The sequence below is a fragment of the Haliotis cracherodii genome, unplaced genomic scaffold, assembly GCF_022045235.1.
Source record: "Haliotis cracherodii isolate W230 unplaced genomic scaffold, xgHalCrac1.p SCAF_1, whole genome shotgun sequence".
Classification (NCBI taxonomy): domain Eukaryota; kingdom Metazoa; phylum Mollusca; class Gastropoda; order Lepetellida; family Haliotidae; genus Haliotis; species Haliotis cracherodii.
The window spans coordinates 15226022-15248008 of record NW_027266264.1 but is presented as its reverse complement, the minus strand read 5'-3'; the positions used below and the strand labels follow the sequence as shown (position 1 = coordinate 15248008).

At 37.7% G+C, this 21987-nt stretch overlaps 1 protein-coding gene across 1 annotated transcript in view; it reads right to left on the bottom strand.

Annotated features, from left to right (window-relative positions):
* The window catches only part of LOC139473479 (oxysterol-binding protein-related protein 1-like), a 119531-nt gene that overhangs the window by 25963 nt on the left and 71581 nt on the right, over positions 1 to 21987 (bottom strand). Inside the window, exon 17 of the mRNA XM_071256080.1 lies at positions 2497 to 2572. Coding sequence (XP_071112181.1) covers positions 2497 to 2572 — 76 coding nt within the window. The remainder of the gene's footprint in view (positions 1 to 2496; positions 2573 to 21987) is intronic.

Genomic DNA, 21987 nt, shown 5'->3' with positions numbered 1-21987 from the left:
AATATTTCAATGCATGGGGGATAAAAAAACAAAAATTGGAATCAGATCTTTCTGATCGCTGATAACTGATCATCACCTGGATGAACACACACAATTGAAGTTTGTATACATGCGTCAAGGTTACCCTTATATTACGACATCCAGAGAATTGAGGACAGAATAGGTCACCACTACCCATATTCATTGTAAGCTTCAGTTATTATGAGGTGGCACGGGTGGCCCAGTTGTCTAAGACGCTGCAATTCACTGTGCAGAGTTGCGTCCCAAGGGCATGCTAGAAACCTATGTTTGTGTGTTCGAATCCCGGTTCGCCCCGATTATGTTTCTAGGTTTGTCAGTACCATACTCGTGCTCGTGGGTTTCATCGAAGTGGTAAACGTCTAAGACCTGCATCACTCCGGGCTTTCCTCCAACATTAAGCTGACATGCTGTGATATAACTGGAACTTTGTTAAAAGCTGCGTTAGACATAACTCGTTCACTCAGTTATTATCAGCGAGTATGGTATTATGATACTTTCAGTAATGTCATGGCGTGGGACACCAGAAATGGGCGTCACACATGTGGGGATTGACCACTGGATTAAGCATCCACAGGGCTTCCTGAACACAATGTGTGACTTGGTTCATGCCGAGTCATTGTCCCGAAAGGGGCAAATTGGTGCTCATGCTATCAACTACTGGATCCCAGAGATGACAATTTTGAAGCCACTGTGATCAACGTGACTGTGGTGCAAAACAGCATCCACTCGCCATTCAAACACATGTTAGTTCCACCTTGGGACCTCCATCTTGAGTAGTTTGGGAGTTTATTAGTCATCCTGGTCATATGCATTGAAATGAAACATCCACTACAGAGAATATTCTGTACAACTGCAATCTTCTTGCTTCCTAGAATTTGACAATAAGACTACTATTGGACCATGGCTCAATGTCTGCAAATTCTGAAATACTCATCAAACACTCATTGATCAGAGAGTACAGGAAAAAACACAGTGTGTTTCTTTGCATGCAGGTGAAGGAATGGGATTTGTTTCTTTGCATGCAGGTGAAGGAATGGGATTTGTTTCTTTGCATTTGGATTAATGCCAATATTTCAGCTATAACATGGCAGCTAGACAATAATCAACGCTAGACTAAACAAACCAGTGATTGACTTCATGAGCAAATTCCTACAGCATCAAGGTAAAACGACAAGCAATCTGGGTCATCTTCAGCAACATATGCTTGTTGTAAAAGGCTACGACTTGCTGACTTGGTTGTTGCATGTCATTGTATCCCAATTACATAAATGGATACTCATGATGTCTATCACCACATTGTGTTGTCCTGACTCGATTATTTACTGACTGCCGCCATACATTTGAAATAATGCTGAGTGTGGAGTTTAACAACAAACAAAATGAAACCAAAAACAGCAATCCCAGGTTACTGGGGACCTGAAAGGACACTCCGAATCACACAAAGTAGATAGATCTACAAGGGCATGTATTTATCATTTTGATGACCATCAGAATCTTGGAATGGACACATTTTGGCAGCAAAGTTGCACATCTAGATTGAACACTGCATCTAAATTTAAAGATCAATTCTTTTACGAAGTTTGTAGATGGAAAGCCATCTGGTTTTTGTTTCATAGAAGCTCTGACTTTCTTTATTTCAAATCATTGATGGAGGACATAAAAAACAGGTCATCTTTCCTGGGAATTTTCGCTTTTCGGAATGCAGGTTGTCAGAAACATAATCTGTTCTTTATTTAAGCATCTTTGTTTTCAGTCCTATGATCATAGGCTTCAAGTAATCACAAGATGTGAGTTCTGCTATAGTGACTTACAAGGTGTTCAGAAAGTTACACAATCAGCCAGATAGCACATGCTAACTACCCATACTCCATTACAAGTGTTCTCATGATTGTGTAGAAAGATTCAAGTCGTGTCAGCTGTATTTCAGTGTATTGTGACTGCTTAGACAACCATGAGGTATTTGAAGAGGACAATCATGTATTGTGCCACCACAGCGAGTGTATAAAAATTTCAAAACATTTCAGTCTAGACTAACCAAAAAAAGTAACAAAAGTGTAAAGATAAGAATAATACTGCTTAATGTTAGTTCTCAGAAAATAACAATAAACTGGAAGATTGTCATTTTTATAGTAACTTTAACTCCTGACTATCAGGCGTGTAATGGTTGATTACAGTGCAGACATTTCAATAGTGCTGAATGGGCATGAACGACAGAGCCCTGCATGTTGCATAAAGTGATCTAAGCGCTGTGTCTTAAATTCTTTGACATCAATTTATGGTCGTGTTAGTGCTAAAATCGTTTTGTGGAACAGGACAGGGGACCTCTTGCACAAAGCAATCTTAGCGCTAAGACGATTGTAACTCCCATTTTTTAACACAGACTTACGACAATCGTAGTGCTACGATAGCTTTGTGGGTAAGTCCTAGTAAAAATCAGCCTTGATGACAAACATTTTCAATGGCGGTGAGACTGACCTTTCCGATGCACTGCTTGAGTATACTCCAAATACTGAACTCTTGGCGGGAGAACATAGGCACTGGGAGGCGGACTCTGAAACATGACAAACACAGGGCTCAACACAACGAAGCAGTCAGTGTACTGGCTGTCACAACACTTGGAACATTACAAGAACTCGATTGAAAGAACCAGGCGCATGTTAATATGAGTGAGTGAGTGAGTTGGGTTTAACGCCGCATTTAACAGTATTCCAGTCATATCGCGGCGTGTCAGCTTAATGTGGGAGGAAAGCCCGAAGTGATACAGGTCTCAGACATTTACCACTTCGGTGAAACCCACGAGCACGGGTATGGTGCTGACAAACCTAGAAACATAATCGGGGCGAACCGGGATTCCAACCCACAATCATAGGTTTCTGGCGTGCCCAAGGGACTCAACTCTGCACAGCGAATCGCGGTGCCTTAGACGACTGGGTCACCCGTGCCCCCGCATGTTAATATGAAAACCCAGTTGTACCAGACAAAATAAAGTCGCACTCTTGTCCCATCATTTTATCAAAGATGAAACATAGAACATAAACTGAAAAGTACATCTCAGATCTCTGACAACTGTGTCATGATTTTACATAAACACTGCTGCAAAACATAAAAGGATGTGCACTTATAATGAAGGCCCCACAATCTGATGACATTAAGCCCAAGAAGAGATTACAAATTACACATAACCAAATGATTAATGATGTAGTATGTGTTTTGAGGTATTCACTGTCTCCAAAGATAGTTTTATGGAGATGTAAGGGTTTGTAAGACACAAATTTGATTTTTTTTAAATGCACTAGGTTCATGTAGAAATAAATGTCAAGACGCATTTTTCAATAATAGGTTGCATGGTGCATTTATCATCCAAAACTGGCTCGCACAAGAGATATTGCTTGGGTGAGATCAGGGTAGATATCGCTGCAATGAAATTGCATCACAATGCTTTGCAGACCATTGTGATATCATTGGTTACCATGACGTCACAATCAAATGACATCACTAATGGCTCTGCTACTGAAACTGTTAGCAGTACTTTTTACACTGAAGGCTTTTAACTATACTGTCTACAAACTGCAAACGTTGGAAGGATGATTGATTGATGATAAATACAATCTCACCCTCCTGTCTTCTGATATTAAATATATCAACACTCGAGGGAGAGAGGGTGAGACTCTATATACTACTGTGGACCAATAATAATCCGGATTTGCCCCAATATTGTTTCTAGGTTTGTCAGCACCTTATCTCATTCAAATCAGATCTTAGATCTCGCTTCTGCTAAACAAAGATCTGAGGACATCCCATAAACGGTTACCTTAGAACAAACTAGCAGTACTTTTTACTCTAAAGACACTGCTTAATACTGTGTACAAACTGAATAAGTTGGAAGAATTATGTTGGATGATAAATAAAATCTCACCCTTGTGTCCTTTGATATGAAATATATCAACACTCGTTGATAAAAGTGATAGTGCTGCCAATTAAGAAACACAAAGGATTCAAACCGATCATAGGCTTCTGGCATGGCTTAGGGATGCAACTCTGCACAGTGAATTGCCGCACCTCAGTAGACTGAGCTACCCATGTCCCGGACAAGAAGTGAGTGAGTGAGTGAGTGAGTGAAAGAGTGAGTGAAAGAGTGAGTTAGTTGGGTTTGACAACACTGTGTTTTTGTAATGGGATGGCATCTGAAAGTGGGAAGAAAGCCCAAGGTAAAAGAAGTCCAATGGACATGATGGATGCTTTAAAGATGTTGAGAAGAAGACATTTTGTTGACATGGGTTCTGGCCATAGGAATAGTGCTACTATCTAAGCTCGTAAGTCATTTGGAATCCTTGGTAATATCCTAATGAGGCATTTTACTTTTTATTACCATAATTACTGCTGACCCTCAACATCGGGAATGCCTCTCTTCATCAAAATCGGACTAACCTCCCACTTATGGAGATTACCTCAGATGAACGTCCTAATCAGTCAATCATTCAAGCATCGTATCTGATATTTGAATATATCGAAGAGGAATGTAGACAGTCACTTTCCATCTTAATTTAAGAAAAAGCATTGCTTACAAATAATAGTCACTAGGGTTACATACAGATGTATGGAGATTACAATATGTTCTTTTCAAAACTGTATTGTTTGGGATTCGCAACATCCCCAAGCACAGAGGAAGAAAACAACTCTGCCAATAGGCTGATCTCCGAGACATTAAGCAATGGTTAAGGAAGCATTCTTTTCTAATGTTTGAGAATGAGTTCATTTTCTGAAGAATTGAAGTAAAACACTTATCACCATTTCACCTTTGGTCAACTTGGTCTTTCCTATTGTACTCATATTTTTTCTTGAAATTTGGTAAATCTTGCTTTTTTCACTCATTTTATCAATCCCTTTGTACTTGATCATAATATGTGTGCAAACTAAAAATAGTTCAGATTACACAATTTGACAACAATGGATCCTTGTCACAGTGTCTCATCTTCCCAATAGCGAACCACGTGAATACAAAATCAGAACAGCGTTAGAAATTGGCACTAGTCCTAAAGTCCTTGCCAAACTGCCCAATAGTTAAGGTATCATAAGGACCAGTAGAACTTTGCCCTTTTTAAGGGTTTTGCTATATGATATCTTTATAAGGACTAGTGGACTACAACAGTTAGTTTCTATCGCTGCATAATGAGATTATTCTAACCGAGGACTGCATTTGTCCGTGTTTCAGTTCACAGGCCACATCTGTATTCAAGAGCACCCCTACGTTCAGATACAAACACTGTCAGCTCAGACGGTTGTCAGGGACTGAATACTAAACAAATCATCTCCATAACCATCACGCTGACAGGGGGGTGCAAATCATGCCCGTCATTAGTTGTCAGGAAACTATCCCCGTCTGTTGATTGTATGAATAATCCATGCACCCATAACTCCCCAGTACAACAATCAGGCTCGTGTAATCCATGTAATCTCCTCAACACAATGATTTAATAATGAACTGAACCATGTGCAACCCTGATGTGCATGCAAAAACAAAGAAATGATAAACTCCACAAAATGTTTTCTCAATTACTGTATTCAACGTAATAAGCGCCCAGGGCGCTCTCAAAATTAGAAATAGGGGGCTCTTATTGGAATATTAATTTGGTAAAAAAAAACCAGCGTTGAAACTTCGTAAATTTCGTGGTTTAGGCTGACAACCTGAAATGTTTATATACGACATATATATTTTTCCAGGATGTAATTGCCCATAATTAAGGGTGCATATAACACACGAGTGCGTATTATACACGAATAAATAAGTCTTGTGTACATTGATCGGAAGGGGTGCTAATTGAGATTGTTCACTAGCCAATAAATTAGCAAATATCCCCGTGGGCGCTTATTAGAGCGGGGCGCTTATTACGCCGAATACGGTAAGCCAAATTCATCAATTTTGCAAAGGTAAAATGACATTAGCTGTGTTGAACTAAAAATAAATCACTGAACATTAATTATTTTTAATCTTATCAACATTCTTAACTCATCTCTATTTTGAATGAGGGGGCGTGGGCGGCCCTGTCGTCTAAGGCACTACAATTCACTGTGTAGATGTGCGTCCATTAGGCATGCAAGAAACCTACGATGGTTGGTTCAAATACCAGTTTGCCCCTGATTATGTTTTTACTTTTTTCAGTACCATACTCCGCTCGTAGGTTTAACCAAATGGTAAAAGTCTGAGACCTGCATCACTTCAGGCTTTGCTACCACGTAAGCTGACACGTAACTGGAATACTGTACCATCAAGTATTGACTAGTTATATATTATTTGGAATCTTATCCCTTGTATCACAGTAATATATGGAATTAAAATATGATACTGAAATTGTAAATTTATATTTAAGCATTCATTCAAGAAGGGTTTTCATTTTCAGTTACATTCTCAGACTGACAACAATATAATCAGAATCATCAGCTATATTCTACTTCCACACGTTTGCAGCAATTTAAAAAATATATAATCTTATCATTATTTAAGGCAGGCATTAAATCATGGAAATATGGTTTGTGTAAGATTACAATATGATGCATTCTGTACCCAAGCCTAAGTAATGTTGCATGTGACACAGAGTAGACATATATATACTAGATAAATTAGAGAGGTTAGTATGTCATCATAATGTACAAGAGGTTAACATGAAGATGATGATGATGATGATGATGATAATGATGATGATGATGATGATACAAAACCATAGGCAAGATGCCATTCATTTATGGTAAAATTTGGTATTTTACAAATTGTTCTCATTATTCATTATTTATGTGTACATGTGTACTATTATTTGGGTGAAAGCCGAAAAACATAAGTCATCATTCCCTAAGTTTGGTCATGGCTTTACACTGCAGTCAGCAATATTCCAGCTTTAACATAGCAACCTGTAAATAGCTGAGTGTGGATCGGACAACCAGTGTTTATATCCTAGTGTCCTAGCAGTCTACCAACTCATGAAGTCTGACACCCCAATTCAATAACGACAAGTACAAGAGAGTTGTGGGCCTAAGCTAACCCGATGTTGCCCTAAAAATAAATAAAAAATATACATATATGAAGAAATTCACAAATTAATCACAGGACACAAATTCTTCTACATATTTCAGCTTCATCTTCAGGGAGAAGTGTTGATTGCACTTTCTCCATGTATCTCCATTATCTTCTCCCTGAAGAAGAAGCTGAAACAGCCATCACAACCCAACTTTCCTCTGCCTTGAGTATGTGTCAGTCACGGCACTAGATCTGATGCTTCAAGAATAACACCAGACTGATCAGCTGTCAATCAATCTGCTGTGTCAAGGTGTATTGAAGACTGGCAGTAGGTGTGAGAGCCAGAGTAGCCAGATGTTGTCAAGCAATTAGTTCTACCACATGACAAACATCGTGTGATCATACGCTCAATAACCTGAGATCACTTCACCTATTTCTCCACAAGGAGGTGATGGAGTAGCCTCAAGGTTTAAGCGTTTGCTTGTTGAAATACAGGCTTGTGTTCAATTCCTCAAATGGCTTAAATGTGTGAAGCCCATTTTCCATTAACCCCCCTATGATATTGCTAGAATATTGTTAATACCAATAGTGGCATAAAACTATACTCACTCACGTACTGTACATAAGAAAATATAACTTTTTTATCAGCACTACTACAATAATATTTTGTGAAAGGAGTATTGCTGCAGTTAGCTGTAGAGTAATCCTTCCATATTATAACAGTCTGTATACAATGTCAAGACCACACAAACCAGTGACTGATAGCTTGAGCAAAAACATATCCACGCTGTCTGGGTCTAATCAGCCAGGTCAAAATTAGTCACCATTTATGTCAGTTCCTACAAGAAATTGAATCTGGGACATCTGTTTACTATGAAATGCTGAAGAAAACAGAACAATTCTAATATGAGATATCATAAAATCATAAAATTACACAAAGAAATGTCTTTTCAATAATGAACAACCTGAAATGTTTATTATCATGCAGCTATAGAAACGAACAGTTTTAGTCCGCTAGTCCTTGTAATGATAACATATGGTAAAACCCTTGAACCCTCTACTGGTCCTTTGGATACCTTAATTATTGGGCAGTTTGGTAAGGACTACAGGACTAGTGCCAGGTTCTAACGCTGTCATGCATGTAAAAATCACATAAATATCAAAGCAAGTAACTTTATTTACATGGAAAGTGTTGGGTAATCTATCATGCTATATTGAATGATCTATTTAGCAAGTAGAATTATTAATTTTAATCAGTTTCCGTCGATCATGTGTTTCCATCATGATTCAGGAAGGAACTTAGAAAAACACCTCACTGTCCATACACCAATAGTAAATAGTCGTTCATCCATATCATGACACTCACCAAAATGTTCAGAATGTTAACCAACCTCTCAACCCGACCTACCCCTACAACATGCTGAATGAAACTTAAACAAACAATTCATAAAGTGATCACCATATGTCAGCTAAAAACATGATAAACACAACTAAACAGACATCAGCATTTGTGTCAAGTCCAGCCATCAATATTTTCACACTGGACGACTCCATCTTCACACCAGCAATTCAAATCTTTTTCTGACACCAGCATAAGAGGGCTCTGCTTCAACACATATTCTCATCATCTTAACTGAATATATGTTCTGAGTCACAGTTCGCAGACGGAACCCTTTAACATATCTATCGACCCTCACCAATATGATACTAAATGCATGTTTGCTGATGTAGGCTTTGTCCTGTATTGTGGCCGCGATAAGGCGAAGTTATCTATAGCATTGGTGATATAAGACACAAAGATACAGCTCATTCTCAGCTAAACGTGCTTCTGTGACTGGGAGCAATGATATCTATTCAATTTTCTGAGCCATAGCCCTCTTCCTTGAGCTATCTGCGAAGCCAATCTAATGATAGCGATTGATCGAGTGTGGTTCTATGAATGAGTGATGGGAGACAGAAGCATGGAACGAGCGGGGCCCAGGATTAACAAAATTCGTAGAGTGATGATTTACACTTATTTTCCTCCATCTGCTTCTAAATGAGGTGCCACTGACCTGGTGGCAAGCTTACAAAGAATTTGCACTCAATAATTGTTTGATATTTATGACTTGCACAAAGAACTCTTCAATTGCGGACGATGTTTTTTACTTGAGAGCACCCCTGTTGACACCCTCAGTGATGTAGAAGTCTAGAGCTCATGGCGGATGTCATGCAGTGTCTTGCTGTCATGACAATCTTTGTCAGAAATTCTGAGATGTTGCATGTTATGTTGTATATTGTGTAGAACCATGAATATTCTGCCTTCAGTTGCAAGAGCTATCACCGTACACAAGTGTTGGCTGATTGACAAAAGAACAGCAGTCACCAAATATTTTTGTGTGACACCTTCAGAGGCTTGTTTCAAGAAACATTATGTTTTTAAATGATATACATCTACATGACAATTGTAAGGAATACTGAAATTAAAACAGTGATCTCCATTTCATTCTGCTTGTTTGCATACAAACACATTTAACAGGGAAGAAACTGTTATTTTATATGTATCTCAACACCTATGAATTGTGCCCTCTCTACAAAGATCTGGGAGGGGAACTAAATTCATCACCTGGCTTTGCTATGCACCCACTATCGCTAAAAATACTATTAAATCCACCAGAGCCCTTTGCAAAAATTATCTCTTAATTCATTCACAAAATGTTCAAGCAAAGAAAATCTGCATGTCCTCCCTAACAATATAATCATAGCAATATTTGTATTCTGTTTTGTATGTCAATGTCTTAATTAGTCATGTTCATGTTTTGTACCCTGCCCCCTGTGGGTGTTTATGTACAATAAATATTCTATTCTATTCTATTCTATTCTATTCTATTCTATTCTATTCTATTCTATTCTATTCTATTCTATTCTATTCTATTCTATTCTATTCTATTCTATTCTATTCTATTCTATTCTGAGAATGGTTGGACTGTTGTTAACAAGTCAATATTAAATTCATTTACTGTTATCCTATTCATAGTGTTATGATTGCCTTGTGATATGCCAAGGTGTTGATTTGTTTTTTTAATGCCAAACTCGGCAATATTCCAACAATATGATGGTAGCCAGTAAATAATCGAGTCTGGACCAGAGATTCTGGTGATTATATCGTGAACACTATCTGTTGAGGTATGGCCATTAACCAAGTTGCCGAACCTGACCACACAATCCATTTCAGCATTAGAAATTGGCACTAGTCCTGAAGTCCTGGCCAAACTGCCCAATAGTTAAGGTATCAAAAGGACAAGTAGAATTTATCAAACACTTTGCAACAACTCCCAAGCCTTGCAGTGATAGTTTTACAACAAGGCAGCATTCCTCCAGTAGACAGGAGAGTTTTATGAGTTGGTACAGGATACCGGGAGTTCACAGACAGATGTCTGCAATTTCAACACCTTTAGCTGCAAGCAAGCATGAAAGCTTCTGGTCTGTCTGTCTGTCTCTTACTCTAACGTATTCAATTTCACGCCAGTCTGTGCCAACCAACTTTGAATCTACAAGTCTGATCATTTTCAGTAGATGTAAGTGTCAATATATGGAGTATAATGAGAAGAGTTTGCCAGACAGATAGTCTGACACTGGCGTGGACAAGTAGCTATAACTGCGGACTGTAAGGCCATGACAAGACAACTGTTCCTATCATCTTGCAGGTCATCAAATCATGCTGCTGCAGATTGCAACTTGAGAACTTGCTTGTATCCAATGTCTTGTGCTCTTCTTAAAAATATTACAAAGACAAGAAAAGTCATATGGATCCTGCATTCATAATACACTACTCAGCGTTTGACATAATCAGATGTCATTGTATTTAAATAAACATGTTACAGATTATGAGAATAAGTTTTGTGTTTTATGGAGACAAAAATATCCTAATCCACAGTGGAGTCGTATGTATGGGTTGGACAACATGGCACCAAAGCTTGTACTGTAAATAGTTGGTCAATAAGACGGGTATGGGGGTGACCAACCAAGGATCAAAATCTGGGAGACTGGGGCATGGATGGGAGGAATGTCCAAAGTGATGTGGGTTGTGGGTATTCACCTCATCTGTTAAATCCACAAGCATGGTGCTGTCTAGGGCTTTTATGATTCACTCGTGTATTTGGTGAATCGAACTGTATCCATTCATGAATTAAATTCATTATTTGTGGCCACTGGAATCGAATATTTATGAATATGCAAGCATTTACATAAAAATACCCATAAGAATATAATATATGCATAGATTTCTTCAAAAGACAGCACTCTCATACTATTTACTTTGACAGTATTGTGGTAACTGGTCATTGTCGCATTTGAGCAGATACTAGTACCTGGATAAGTGCAGTATATAAATGTATAATACATTAATAATTAACAAAACATGTCATTAATTTATGTTGTTATTGCTTCACTGAATATAACAAATAATACATCAGCTGCTGACTTGTTATTGTATTCATGAATTAATATCCATATTCATTACCCTATATTCGTGATACGAATCATATTCGCCCCATAGTGTATTCGTTGCAGCCCTAGTGCTGACAAACCTTGGATCATCTTCAGGGCAAATCTTGGGTTCAAACTTAAATATGCATTCCTGACACAGATACAGTCACACACTGAGTGCTATCCATAGCTATGAATATACACACTTTTGTTATTTAGTTTAAGGTTGTCGAGACATTCTCCAAATATGTGTTAAACTGCAGTGTCCAAATTTGGACAAGTCCTTAGGGCCATTGGGATATGCTCCAATATTGTTTGAATGAAGGGGCCCCTAAACGTTTATCTTTGACCCTTGACACTCATATTATTCAAGTCTCAACTGTGAATGAGTGTTTGTTTGTTGGTTAACACTGCACTCAGCCATATCCCAGTTATATGACAGTGGTTTGTAAATAATCCAGTCTTGGCACTAGTCCTGTAGTCCTTGAAAAAATGCTCAATCATTAAGGTATCATAAGGACTAGTAGAAACTTGCCATTATTAAGGATTTTGCTATATGTTATCATCATAAGGACTAGTGGACTAAAACAGTGTCTATTGCTGCCTAGTGTAAACAAAATGTATATTTCCATTTGAACAATTTATCAAATATTCATTACAACATGAAAATGGTATTGGTGCCACTGTAGGCCTTGTGGTCATTTCCCCAAATGTTGCAAGCAGACTGAATAACAACCAGATCCTTGCCCATAGATGGTGTTTTGATAGTTCTTCTAACATTGTGATGTCTGGGCGGTTCCAAGTGCCTACAGATAGTCTGGATTCTGGCTTTGGGCTGTGACTGATAAGGAATAAACCAAAGAGACAGACATTGAGGCTTCTGTTGAGCGATGCTCAAACCTTTCAACACATTCAACGAAATGTTGACATAAAGAATCAAATTGTCATTAACAATGATTAACTGAGTGAACATTGAGCCACATAAAATTCTTATTCCTCATCACTGATTTTTCCTAAAGCTATTAATGGCAGCATGCTAATAGCGGCAACCCAGTCAAACTACCCTCATGAGTGACAGAATTTCTCAGTGAATCAAGTGATCATGCATGTGAATAAATGGTCAATCATGTGAATAGTTGATCAAGAGTGTTAACAGTTGGTCAAGACAGATAATGTGAACAGTTGGTCAAGAGTGTTAATAGTTGGTCAAGATAGATAATGTGAATAGTTGGTCAAGAGTGTTAATAGTTGGTCAAGATAGATAATGTGAACAGTTGGTCAAGAGTGTTAACAGTTGTCAAGATACATAATGTGAATAGTTGATCAAGAGCGTTAACAGTTGGTCAAGATAGATAATGTGAATAGTTGGTCAAGAGTGTTAACAGTTGGTCAAGATGTGAATAGTTGATCAAGCGTGTTTACAGTTGGTCAAGATACATAATGTGAATAGTTGGTCAAGAGTGTTAACAGTTGGTCAAGATAGATAATGTGAACAGTTAGTCAAGAGTGTTAACAGTTGGTCAAGATACATAATGTGAATAGTTGATCAAGCGTGTTTACAGTTGGTCAAGATACATAATGTGAACAGTTGGTCAAGAGTGTTAACAGTTGGTCAAGATAGATAATGTGAACAGTTAGTCAAGAGTGTTAACAGTTGGTCAAGACAGATAATGTGAATAAAAGCTCACTTTGCTTTTTCTGTCATTAGTGTATGTAATATTCCTTATGACTTAATTAATTAATAATCACGATATTCCGTGATTCTATTTTAAGTGGCGAGGAATATAACATCTGATTCCAGTGAGGCCTGCAAAACGGCTTATACAGCCTAGCCCCTGATTGCTAAAGCCTGCTCAATGCTACTTACAGACTAGTGAATAATCAGTGCTTTCTCTGTGGAGTTCTGCCTGTGTGTATCTGCCCATTATGTTTCCGAGAAAGAGGTAAGTCATGGATATACTGCTTCAGATAGGTCCTAAAACGGATTACATTCAATGCGATAATAAAAGCTTTGTCTTTTATCTAAATCCAATAAATGGATTTTCTATTTCTCAAAGACATAAAAATCTTTTCCCAAGCTCGCTGCACAGCCTCCTAAGACCCGCACTGATGCTGGACCGACATTGTTCGTGACATGTCACTTCCCAAGTGGAAGTGATGTCCTTACAACTATTTATACTCCATGGCACATTTCTTAAGATGTAAAGAGCAATGTCTAGCAATGTTAACTTTCGTTAATACGATTTCCAATATTTCTGTTGTTTCAATGATGTTAGAAAAAGGAAAGTAAAGATCGCCATTCTTCAAAGATCTTAATATTAGACTGGTAATGATCCATCATTGGTGCACAGCGATAATTAGAGCCATGAAATAAATACCTATAGAACTAAACATTTGGACAAATAAACTAGTCCTTGCAGATTTTACTGGTCTTATACTAGCTTAGCCCCCACTTATTCATATTGGTACCTTCCCGAGGCAAGGGTGTTAACTTACTACAGAAGTCCTGTTTCCACCCTTGCCGAACTAGGCAGGAATTTCTGTGCTCGATCATAGCGCCACCAATGGCTATTACGAGTCATGTCCCTTCTATGTCCCCCCTATCCACCAATCAGATTCCACCTCTCATATCACTTGCAATTGCTTCAAACAAAATGGCAGTGTCCAGTCAAGTCCATCTGATCGATAATCAAAATCTTTATATTAAACGGGCCTAATTTCGCAAAAAGCATCAAATCACTTGAGCACCCTGACATAAAACATGAAAAGATTTGCAAGATTTCTGTCGACACCCAGCTGGTGGTACACATGCTTTGCAAATCCTTCAGTTGACCGGAATCTACACTTGAAAATGTCTAGTTTGTTACATGGTTATGTTTAGCCATAACACTAGTTAGTCCAGCCAAAATGTGACTCCAGACTTCCAGCCTTGTTCGGCAAGGGTGGAAATTGGACTTTTATAGTCAGTTAACTCCCTTGCCTCAGCAAAATGTTATATTGGATAAAAATAGAAAAATAAATTTCAGTATTATACAGTTTATTAGGCCAATTTTCATAAATGTTTTTGGATCAACAAAGAGAGAAAATTGCACAAGCCTGCTATTGTGAGTCAGTCAGTTCAGCTAATCTTATACAATGTACGTAGCCTGAGGTCTAGTATAATTTCAGGCTTTTTTAGGATGTGAGAGTACTATTAAGTGTTATTACCATTCAAGTTACTCACCACTTTAAGTTAATTCTACTGTGGTAAAGATACTGGGAGGCATCATTTTCATTTCCTAAGTGGCTTTTGTGTGCATAAAGACAACATCTTCAAAAAAGCATTGTCAACAGACACAACCTATTAAACAGCTCCGGAGGAAAATAGAAATTGGACATCTAACCCCAACCTTATAATCCCTGGCATTTATAGAATGAGGCACTCTCATAACCTGAATGTTACATTTTACTTCTCTGGGCCATAATTCTGAGAGAGAATCACATTAGAAATTCAAGACTTAATAGAAATCAAATTTAAACCAATAGACATACTACACCATATTGTCATTATACAATTTGCATGTGAATTAATATCTACTCATAAAGCGAGCCTCAAGGGCCTCAGTTTGATCCTTCTTTGAAAGGGCCAATCCACAATGATCAAACTAACATCCTGTTCCTTCAAAGGGAAATGAAACCCTGCCATAATCGTTTGGAAACTTTAAGCTCCATGTCAATAAAGTAACTAAGATAATGCAAAGTCATGTACTACGGTAAATGTTTCCCTCTACCCTCTTAAAATGACCTGACCCATCAGAAATCTCCTATCGTCTGGTCAAATATGCAACATTAAGACAAAAGTATATTCCTGTAAGATTCTATAACAATCCATGTATTAAGACTTTTAGTAATCTCTTAAATAGCAAAAATGACTGTATACTCAGAAATGTAGCTAAGTATGTGAAGGAAGCCCTATTATTACGTACCAAGTCGTAATATTATACCCTTAAGATTGTTTGCAATGTAAATTGTCTCAATTGTATATTACTATATATAACTGAAATGTACATGGGCCTATGGCCTCCCATACATGAATAAACACACGTATATTAAAATACAAGGGGTGGCTGAAAGGTTTGAGCCTAACTATGATGGACTGTGTTGAGGAGTTTGTTGCTCATTATTTTTCAACATTAGCCATCCCTAGTACATCATAAGATGACAAATACCCTATAGTTTCCAATTTAAGGGATAACCTACAACGTCCTTGAGAATTTTCCTGATAAAGACACAATCACTGCACCAAAATGTCGTATGAATTACGATAAATCACATTTAGATATGTACATAAATAGAGGACATTATTTACAATCGTGTTCATGTCATACTATGTTTACAACACGAGTGTCTAAATTTTGTCATTTCTTGAGTGACAATTAGGGAAATACCGGAATTTAGGCACGAGTGTCGTAAACATAGTATGACATGAACACGAATATTATGTTCTATTTATTACCGAAGAAGATGTCTACAAACAGAGATGAATTTTAGTGTTTTATATGGACAGCAAGTAGCAACAGCAGCGGAACCACAATTTGCTGAATGACCTCAACAATCTTCAACTGTGAGGTTGATTCTAGTGTGACGTCGTTCCGACCTCACGTCACAATAAGATTTGAATGACGTCAACAATGCCGTCCGGATGAAGGAAACAATACACTGTTGTCTCGTGATGTGATAAGACCCAGGGCACATATGCTTTTATGAGCCGAGATATGTTTGCCCTCGTAGGTAATAATGATATATATAAACATGATAAGACGATCATAAATTATTTATTTGATTCCAAATGCATCCTAACATTGTTTAAAAATGGATGAAAACCAAATTATTACATTACTGTGGCCTAAAACCCAAAATGAAATAAACATGATATCAGAATTACGGTCTGACGATCAGTATGCCCATAATTCAAAACCAACATCGTCTGTACCACCACATCCATCCAGCCACAGTGGTAGTATTGACTTTTCACTGCGAGTGCTCTATTTTCTAAGCTTATTTCATCATGTGGTCAACTTCCCCGTACCATTAGCTGCAGTCAATAACTGGCCAAAGGAAAGCAGCTTATCACCTGTCCATTGCTCCTAAGGGAGCAGTCACAATGCTCCTCTGTATGACACGCTTATAAATATCAGTGCATGGCTGTGTAAATACCAGGGACATTCACTGATTATGGACGTACCGTTAACTGCCAGTTGCATTCATGTTTCATGAGTCTCTTGGTAGATGCTCCACATGATGTGTTCAATCTGAGCACTGGAGCATCCTCGTATCACACCGTCCACCATGTGATGGCCAGTAACTGATCGTAACATCCAGTAGTGGTGTCATTATTAACTGATGTATCGAGGCATCACAAATTTGCAGCTGACAATATGATACTTGATATGTCTATCCATCAATAACTTCATAGCTTAGTTCTGTATCTATTTCAAAAAGTAAAACTTACAAAGTTTTGCAATAAGGCCAACTTAAACAAAGTCCTTGGGCTAATGTTGTCTTATCATCGGCCACAAAACAAAGTGCTAAATCTGTTGGTGTAATAGTGTTAGGACTAGGTAAAATTAACCAGATATGCCAGATAAACATAAATTGGGGATAGCAACCACCTCTTGTTAGCTGGTCCACAAGGAAGGAGCAGAACTTCATGCAAAGATACCGCATATTAAGTAATGGAATAGCGACCCAAGGATAACATTATGTAAATATGTGAGGTAGGCGTTGAGTGAGTTTGTTTATTGTTTAATGCTGCACTCAGCAATATTCCAGCTATATGACGATGGTTTGTTGATAATCGGGTCTGGACCAGACAATCCAGTGATTGACCAGACAATCCAGTGATTGACATCATGAGCATTGATCTACGCAACAGGGATACGATGACATGCATCAACCAAATCCTCCGATCATGTTAGTCTGTCACTCCTCTTACGACAAACATAGTCCCTTTTTATGGCAAGAATGAGGAGACCTATTCTACCCAGATCTTCACAGGTCAGGCATAGTGTTACATCTGTAACATGTAGGGGGAAAACTCAAACCTGACATTTACACAAAACTATAATTAGAGGGGACTATTTGAAATAATTTCAAAAGTATTTAGTGACAATAATATCAAGGATATAATTCAATAATAGAACATGCACTGCACCTGTATAGCCTTATTAATAATTCCTGACGGCAAAGGCATCAAAATATAGGACAAAACAGATACCGCTCCAATTTGGATGGCTTTCCTATGATAATCATCTGGACAAGATAAAAATTCTGAATTCAGAATGTTGAATGTGGATTATCATTATTATTTTACATTTAAATAAATTAATCATAACCTAATACATGACCAATGTATAGTCTACTTTGGTACCAATTAGGAGATAAACATACTGTGTTTTCAATGTAGAGCTAGGTTACCTGTAGATTTAACCGCGCTAAATTGAATTTGGAACCGAACGCGCAGCATGAGGTTTTACCATGACTAAATAAAACGCGAACACTTTGGTGTTAGCAAATATACTGAGTGAAGCGGCATGGGTTGAGTCCAGTGTTTTGAGTGGGTTGTTGATCTGAATTACGGAATCACCGAACAAAATATGGCGCTGTATATACTCAAGCAGTTTGTTTACACCCTAATACTTCACTTGAACATATGACAGGCATTGAAAGAATATAAGCACGGCAACTTGGTAAGCTAACATGAGGTGGGTATCCTAAAGAAAACAAAGCAAGCTTTGCAAGGCTTTCGGTCGACATCGCTTGTCACCATTATGGTTTGAATGCTTTGAAGTATTGAATGCTTTTCAGTTATACAAATGTATCACAGTGTGTCAGTTTGGTGAGGGAAGAAAGCCCAAACTGATTTGGATCTTAAACATTTACTACTTTGGTGAAACCCATGGGTGTGGTGCTGGCAAACCTAGAAACATAATCAGGGTAAATCTGGGATTCAAACCCCTAAATTGCGGCAATGTAAGACTAGGCAATACCAAAGATTTGAACAACCAAGACAAAAACACAGTGAACCAAATGAGACTTGGCCATGTCCAGTGAAGCAAGTGACTCATCACTGAAACTGCCACAACTCGTATCCTTCAATATGATAATGACAGTCATTGACTCACAGTCAAAGATCTCTGTTATATGGACCCTGCTTTAGCTAGTGGACTAGAGCAAGACCAACTACAGCTGATAACATTTTTGCGGTTGCAATGGCTTCAGCTCCACCCTACTACACTCCTTCATCCAGGACTTACTTGTGACAATACTGTACTGTGAAACCTTTAATAAGGGCTCTCAACTTATTAACTTCAGAAGATTATAAGACACTCAGAGTTTAATTGAGGCAGGCCTTAATTATTTCAGAGATGCTATTTGCATCAGGTTTTCAAATTTTACCTTGAGAAAAAAAACTCAAGGAAAATGACTTTTTTTATGTGAATTTTTTTGGGGAGGGTGTTTATTTAAGGCAAGCCATCGTTACGTTCGTTGACCCGGCACTTATTCAAGGATTTACAGTACTTTGCTACTCATGCCCATAAACCATCTCACTCCGCTCTATCATCACAATCTATACTTTGCTCTTTTGAAGTTAACTCATACTAGCTCTAGCATCGGCTAGGGATGCCATTGATTTGAATTGTCAGTATCAATACATCAAATGTAAAGTTTGCAGCATATCTAGTTACAAAACAATGATGGCGACAGGATTACAATGTACAAGTATTTGATAAAACAGTGTTCGAATTGAAGGAGCCTCCATGGGTTTGCTCCATTTGTATTTGAATCTAGGGAGTATGGACCCCCTTTTTGATACGATTAACATTAGGGTTGTGACACGGATCCCTTGAGTTTCATGCTTAATTTCGACCACTATAATAATAGCAGTGTATGATCCATCTACAACACAATGATGGCGACAGGGATATAGTTGAAGTGATAAAACGATAGCAGTGTATATCCATCTACAACACAACGATGGCAAAAAGGTTACAATTAGGGGTTTCATTTTAATATTGTATCAATATACTGACTCATGATATATCAATATATTGATTAATAATAATCTTAATTATTCTGTATGTGCTAAAATAAAAGTTACCCGAGTAGACATGCAAACTAATACTAAATATGAACAAGGCTGATTAATTAAATGTTACAAATGTTTTAAGATAGTACACACAAACAGAAAGTGCACCATTCAAATACGTGCATTATATAATTACAGTGGTCATGTCATATCAAGATATTTTACCAACATTGGAGGCAATACGAGAGTGTATGTATGAATATCATGTATACACGCCCACGCATGAACCTATGATATTGAAACTAGGTCGTAGTGTATGTGGCTGCCCTTCAGGGTGCTAGTACATATACAACGAAGGTTCAGTTACCGTATTCGATGTAATAAGCACCCGGAGCTCTTTCAAAATTCGAAATAGGGAGCTCTTATTAGAATAAAATTTGAAAGATCGAGTTGAAAGATCATAAATTTCGTGGTTTATGCTGATAGTCTGAAATGATACAAAAGAGAAGTCTGTGTGTATTATTCACGACAGATATATTTTTCCAGAATTTAATTGCCCATAATCAAGGGTGCATATAACACATGAGTGTGTATTATACACGAATAAATAAGTCTTGTGTACATTGATCAAAGGTAAGGAATTGGGATTGTTCACCAGCCAATATATTAGCAAATATCACCTTGGGCGCTTTTTACATTGAATACGGTAACATAACTACCACAGATCAACACCCCCTGCACTCATATATTCAGTCTCTGGCCCAAACCTCGCTTTGTTAGGCAACATTACCAGAGGGTCTTGCAACTTAAAAAGACATTTTATTCACCTGCTATTCATACAAGTCAATTATATTATAAAGAACATGCTGACTGTACACTAAATGCTTACACAAAGACTGAATCTATATATCGAATCTGCCAGTTTCAAACAAGTAACAAGGGAAGTTGAAATTTTGAATGGCCCAATGTTTAATACTTGTACAGTTGTGAGGGGTTTCTAAGTCAGGGCAGATCTATGACAGCATACCAGGACAGCCACACCTAGGAACAACACCAATACACATGAATGACAATAAATCTCTAGGTGGGTTTCCACAGGGGGTAATCCCTAGCCTGGTGTGTACAAGAATTCCTGTCCATATTAATATTGACCTACTTGTACTCAAGATGAATACACAAGTACATCGTGGTAACATAGCAAGTATTGATCCGGGACTTAGAATTCAAAGACACGCGAACTTGAAGTTTAGTATGTCATTACCTTTAATGCTACAAATTAAAGATTAAGGGGCTCGCAAGATTTGAAGTCGGAGGCTATGGTAGCAATACTCAAAGACTACAGGACAACTCGTAATTTGAAACACTGGCAAATATGTTTGTCAAGATTGACCATTACTGGGCCATGAGAAAATGATCATTTCTGGACTTCCGTTAATTAATAAAGGTAAAATATTAAGGTCTCAGTCTGTCAGCAGCCTTTCATTTTGTCAGCACATATTTACTCTTAAAGAATCTCAGCGAAAGACGCCTGAAGGAACATCCCTACACATTATTGACTGGAATGTCACAACAATAATTAGGATGATAATTTAAAAGAATCGTGTTACTGGAAAACAAAAACTGAATAATTTGTTTGCTATATATATATATGTTCTTAATATATAAATAAATTAAAAAACATCAAATGTTCAATTCTGAAAAAATGCCTTCAAACCAAGTTTCAGTTTTGACTAAATTGTAAAATACTTGTCAGATTCTCTATACTAGCAAATGTTCACATGTTTAGCACTGATAGACACGACCACTAGTCTGTTAGTCCGAGATGAGTGAAAATCTAGACATACTGGTTGTTTTCTCCCAAAAATGTAATTATTTCACACAACTGAACTGTGGACAAATTGGTTATCTCTAGCGTCAACCCTTGTTCAGGCTCAATACAAACTTAAACATTTGACGATAGTGTGACACAAAAAACATCCTTAGTGACAGTTACAAACACAGGGTAAGGATTCGATACACATGCAACCATCTTAGCAGCTCAAATGTATGTAAATTTTGATGATCAATATAACCACATATAACCATGTTTAACACATTACAAATTCGAATGTGTCAATACCACTTGCTCTACATATATACAGGCATGCATACATCGGTCATGCATGAGTGAACACTCAGCATTTTGTTCTGCTGACATTCGATTAACATCTGTGTATATTAGAAACCTAGCTTGACATAGTTGCTGCTTGTAAACAATTAGTGGAGTCATTACCCTGATTGGCTAATCATGCTACTGTTATTTGACTGTAGGCACATCATTATTACAGTGCATACAGTGGGTTGAGTAACACATTGCTGAAGTTCATTGATAACGATTCAGTAAGTACCACATATCAGAAAAAAAATTTGCTGAATGAGGAAT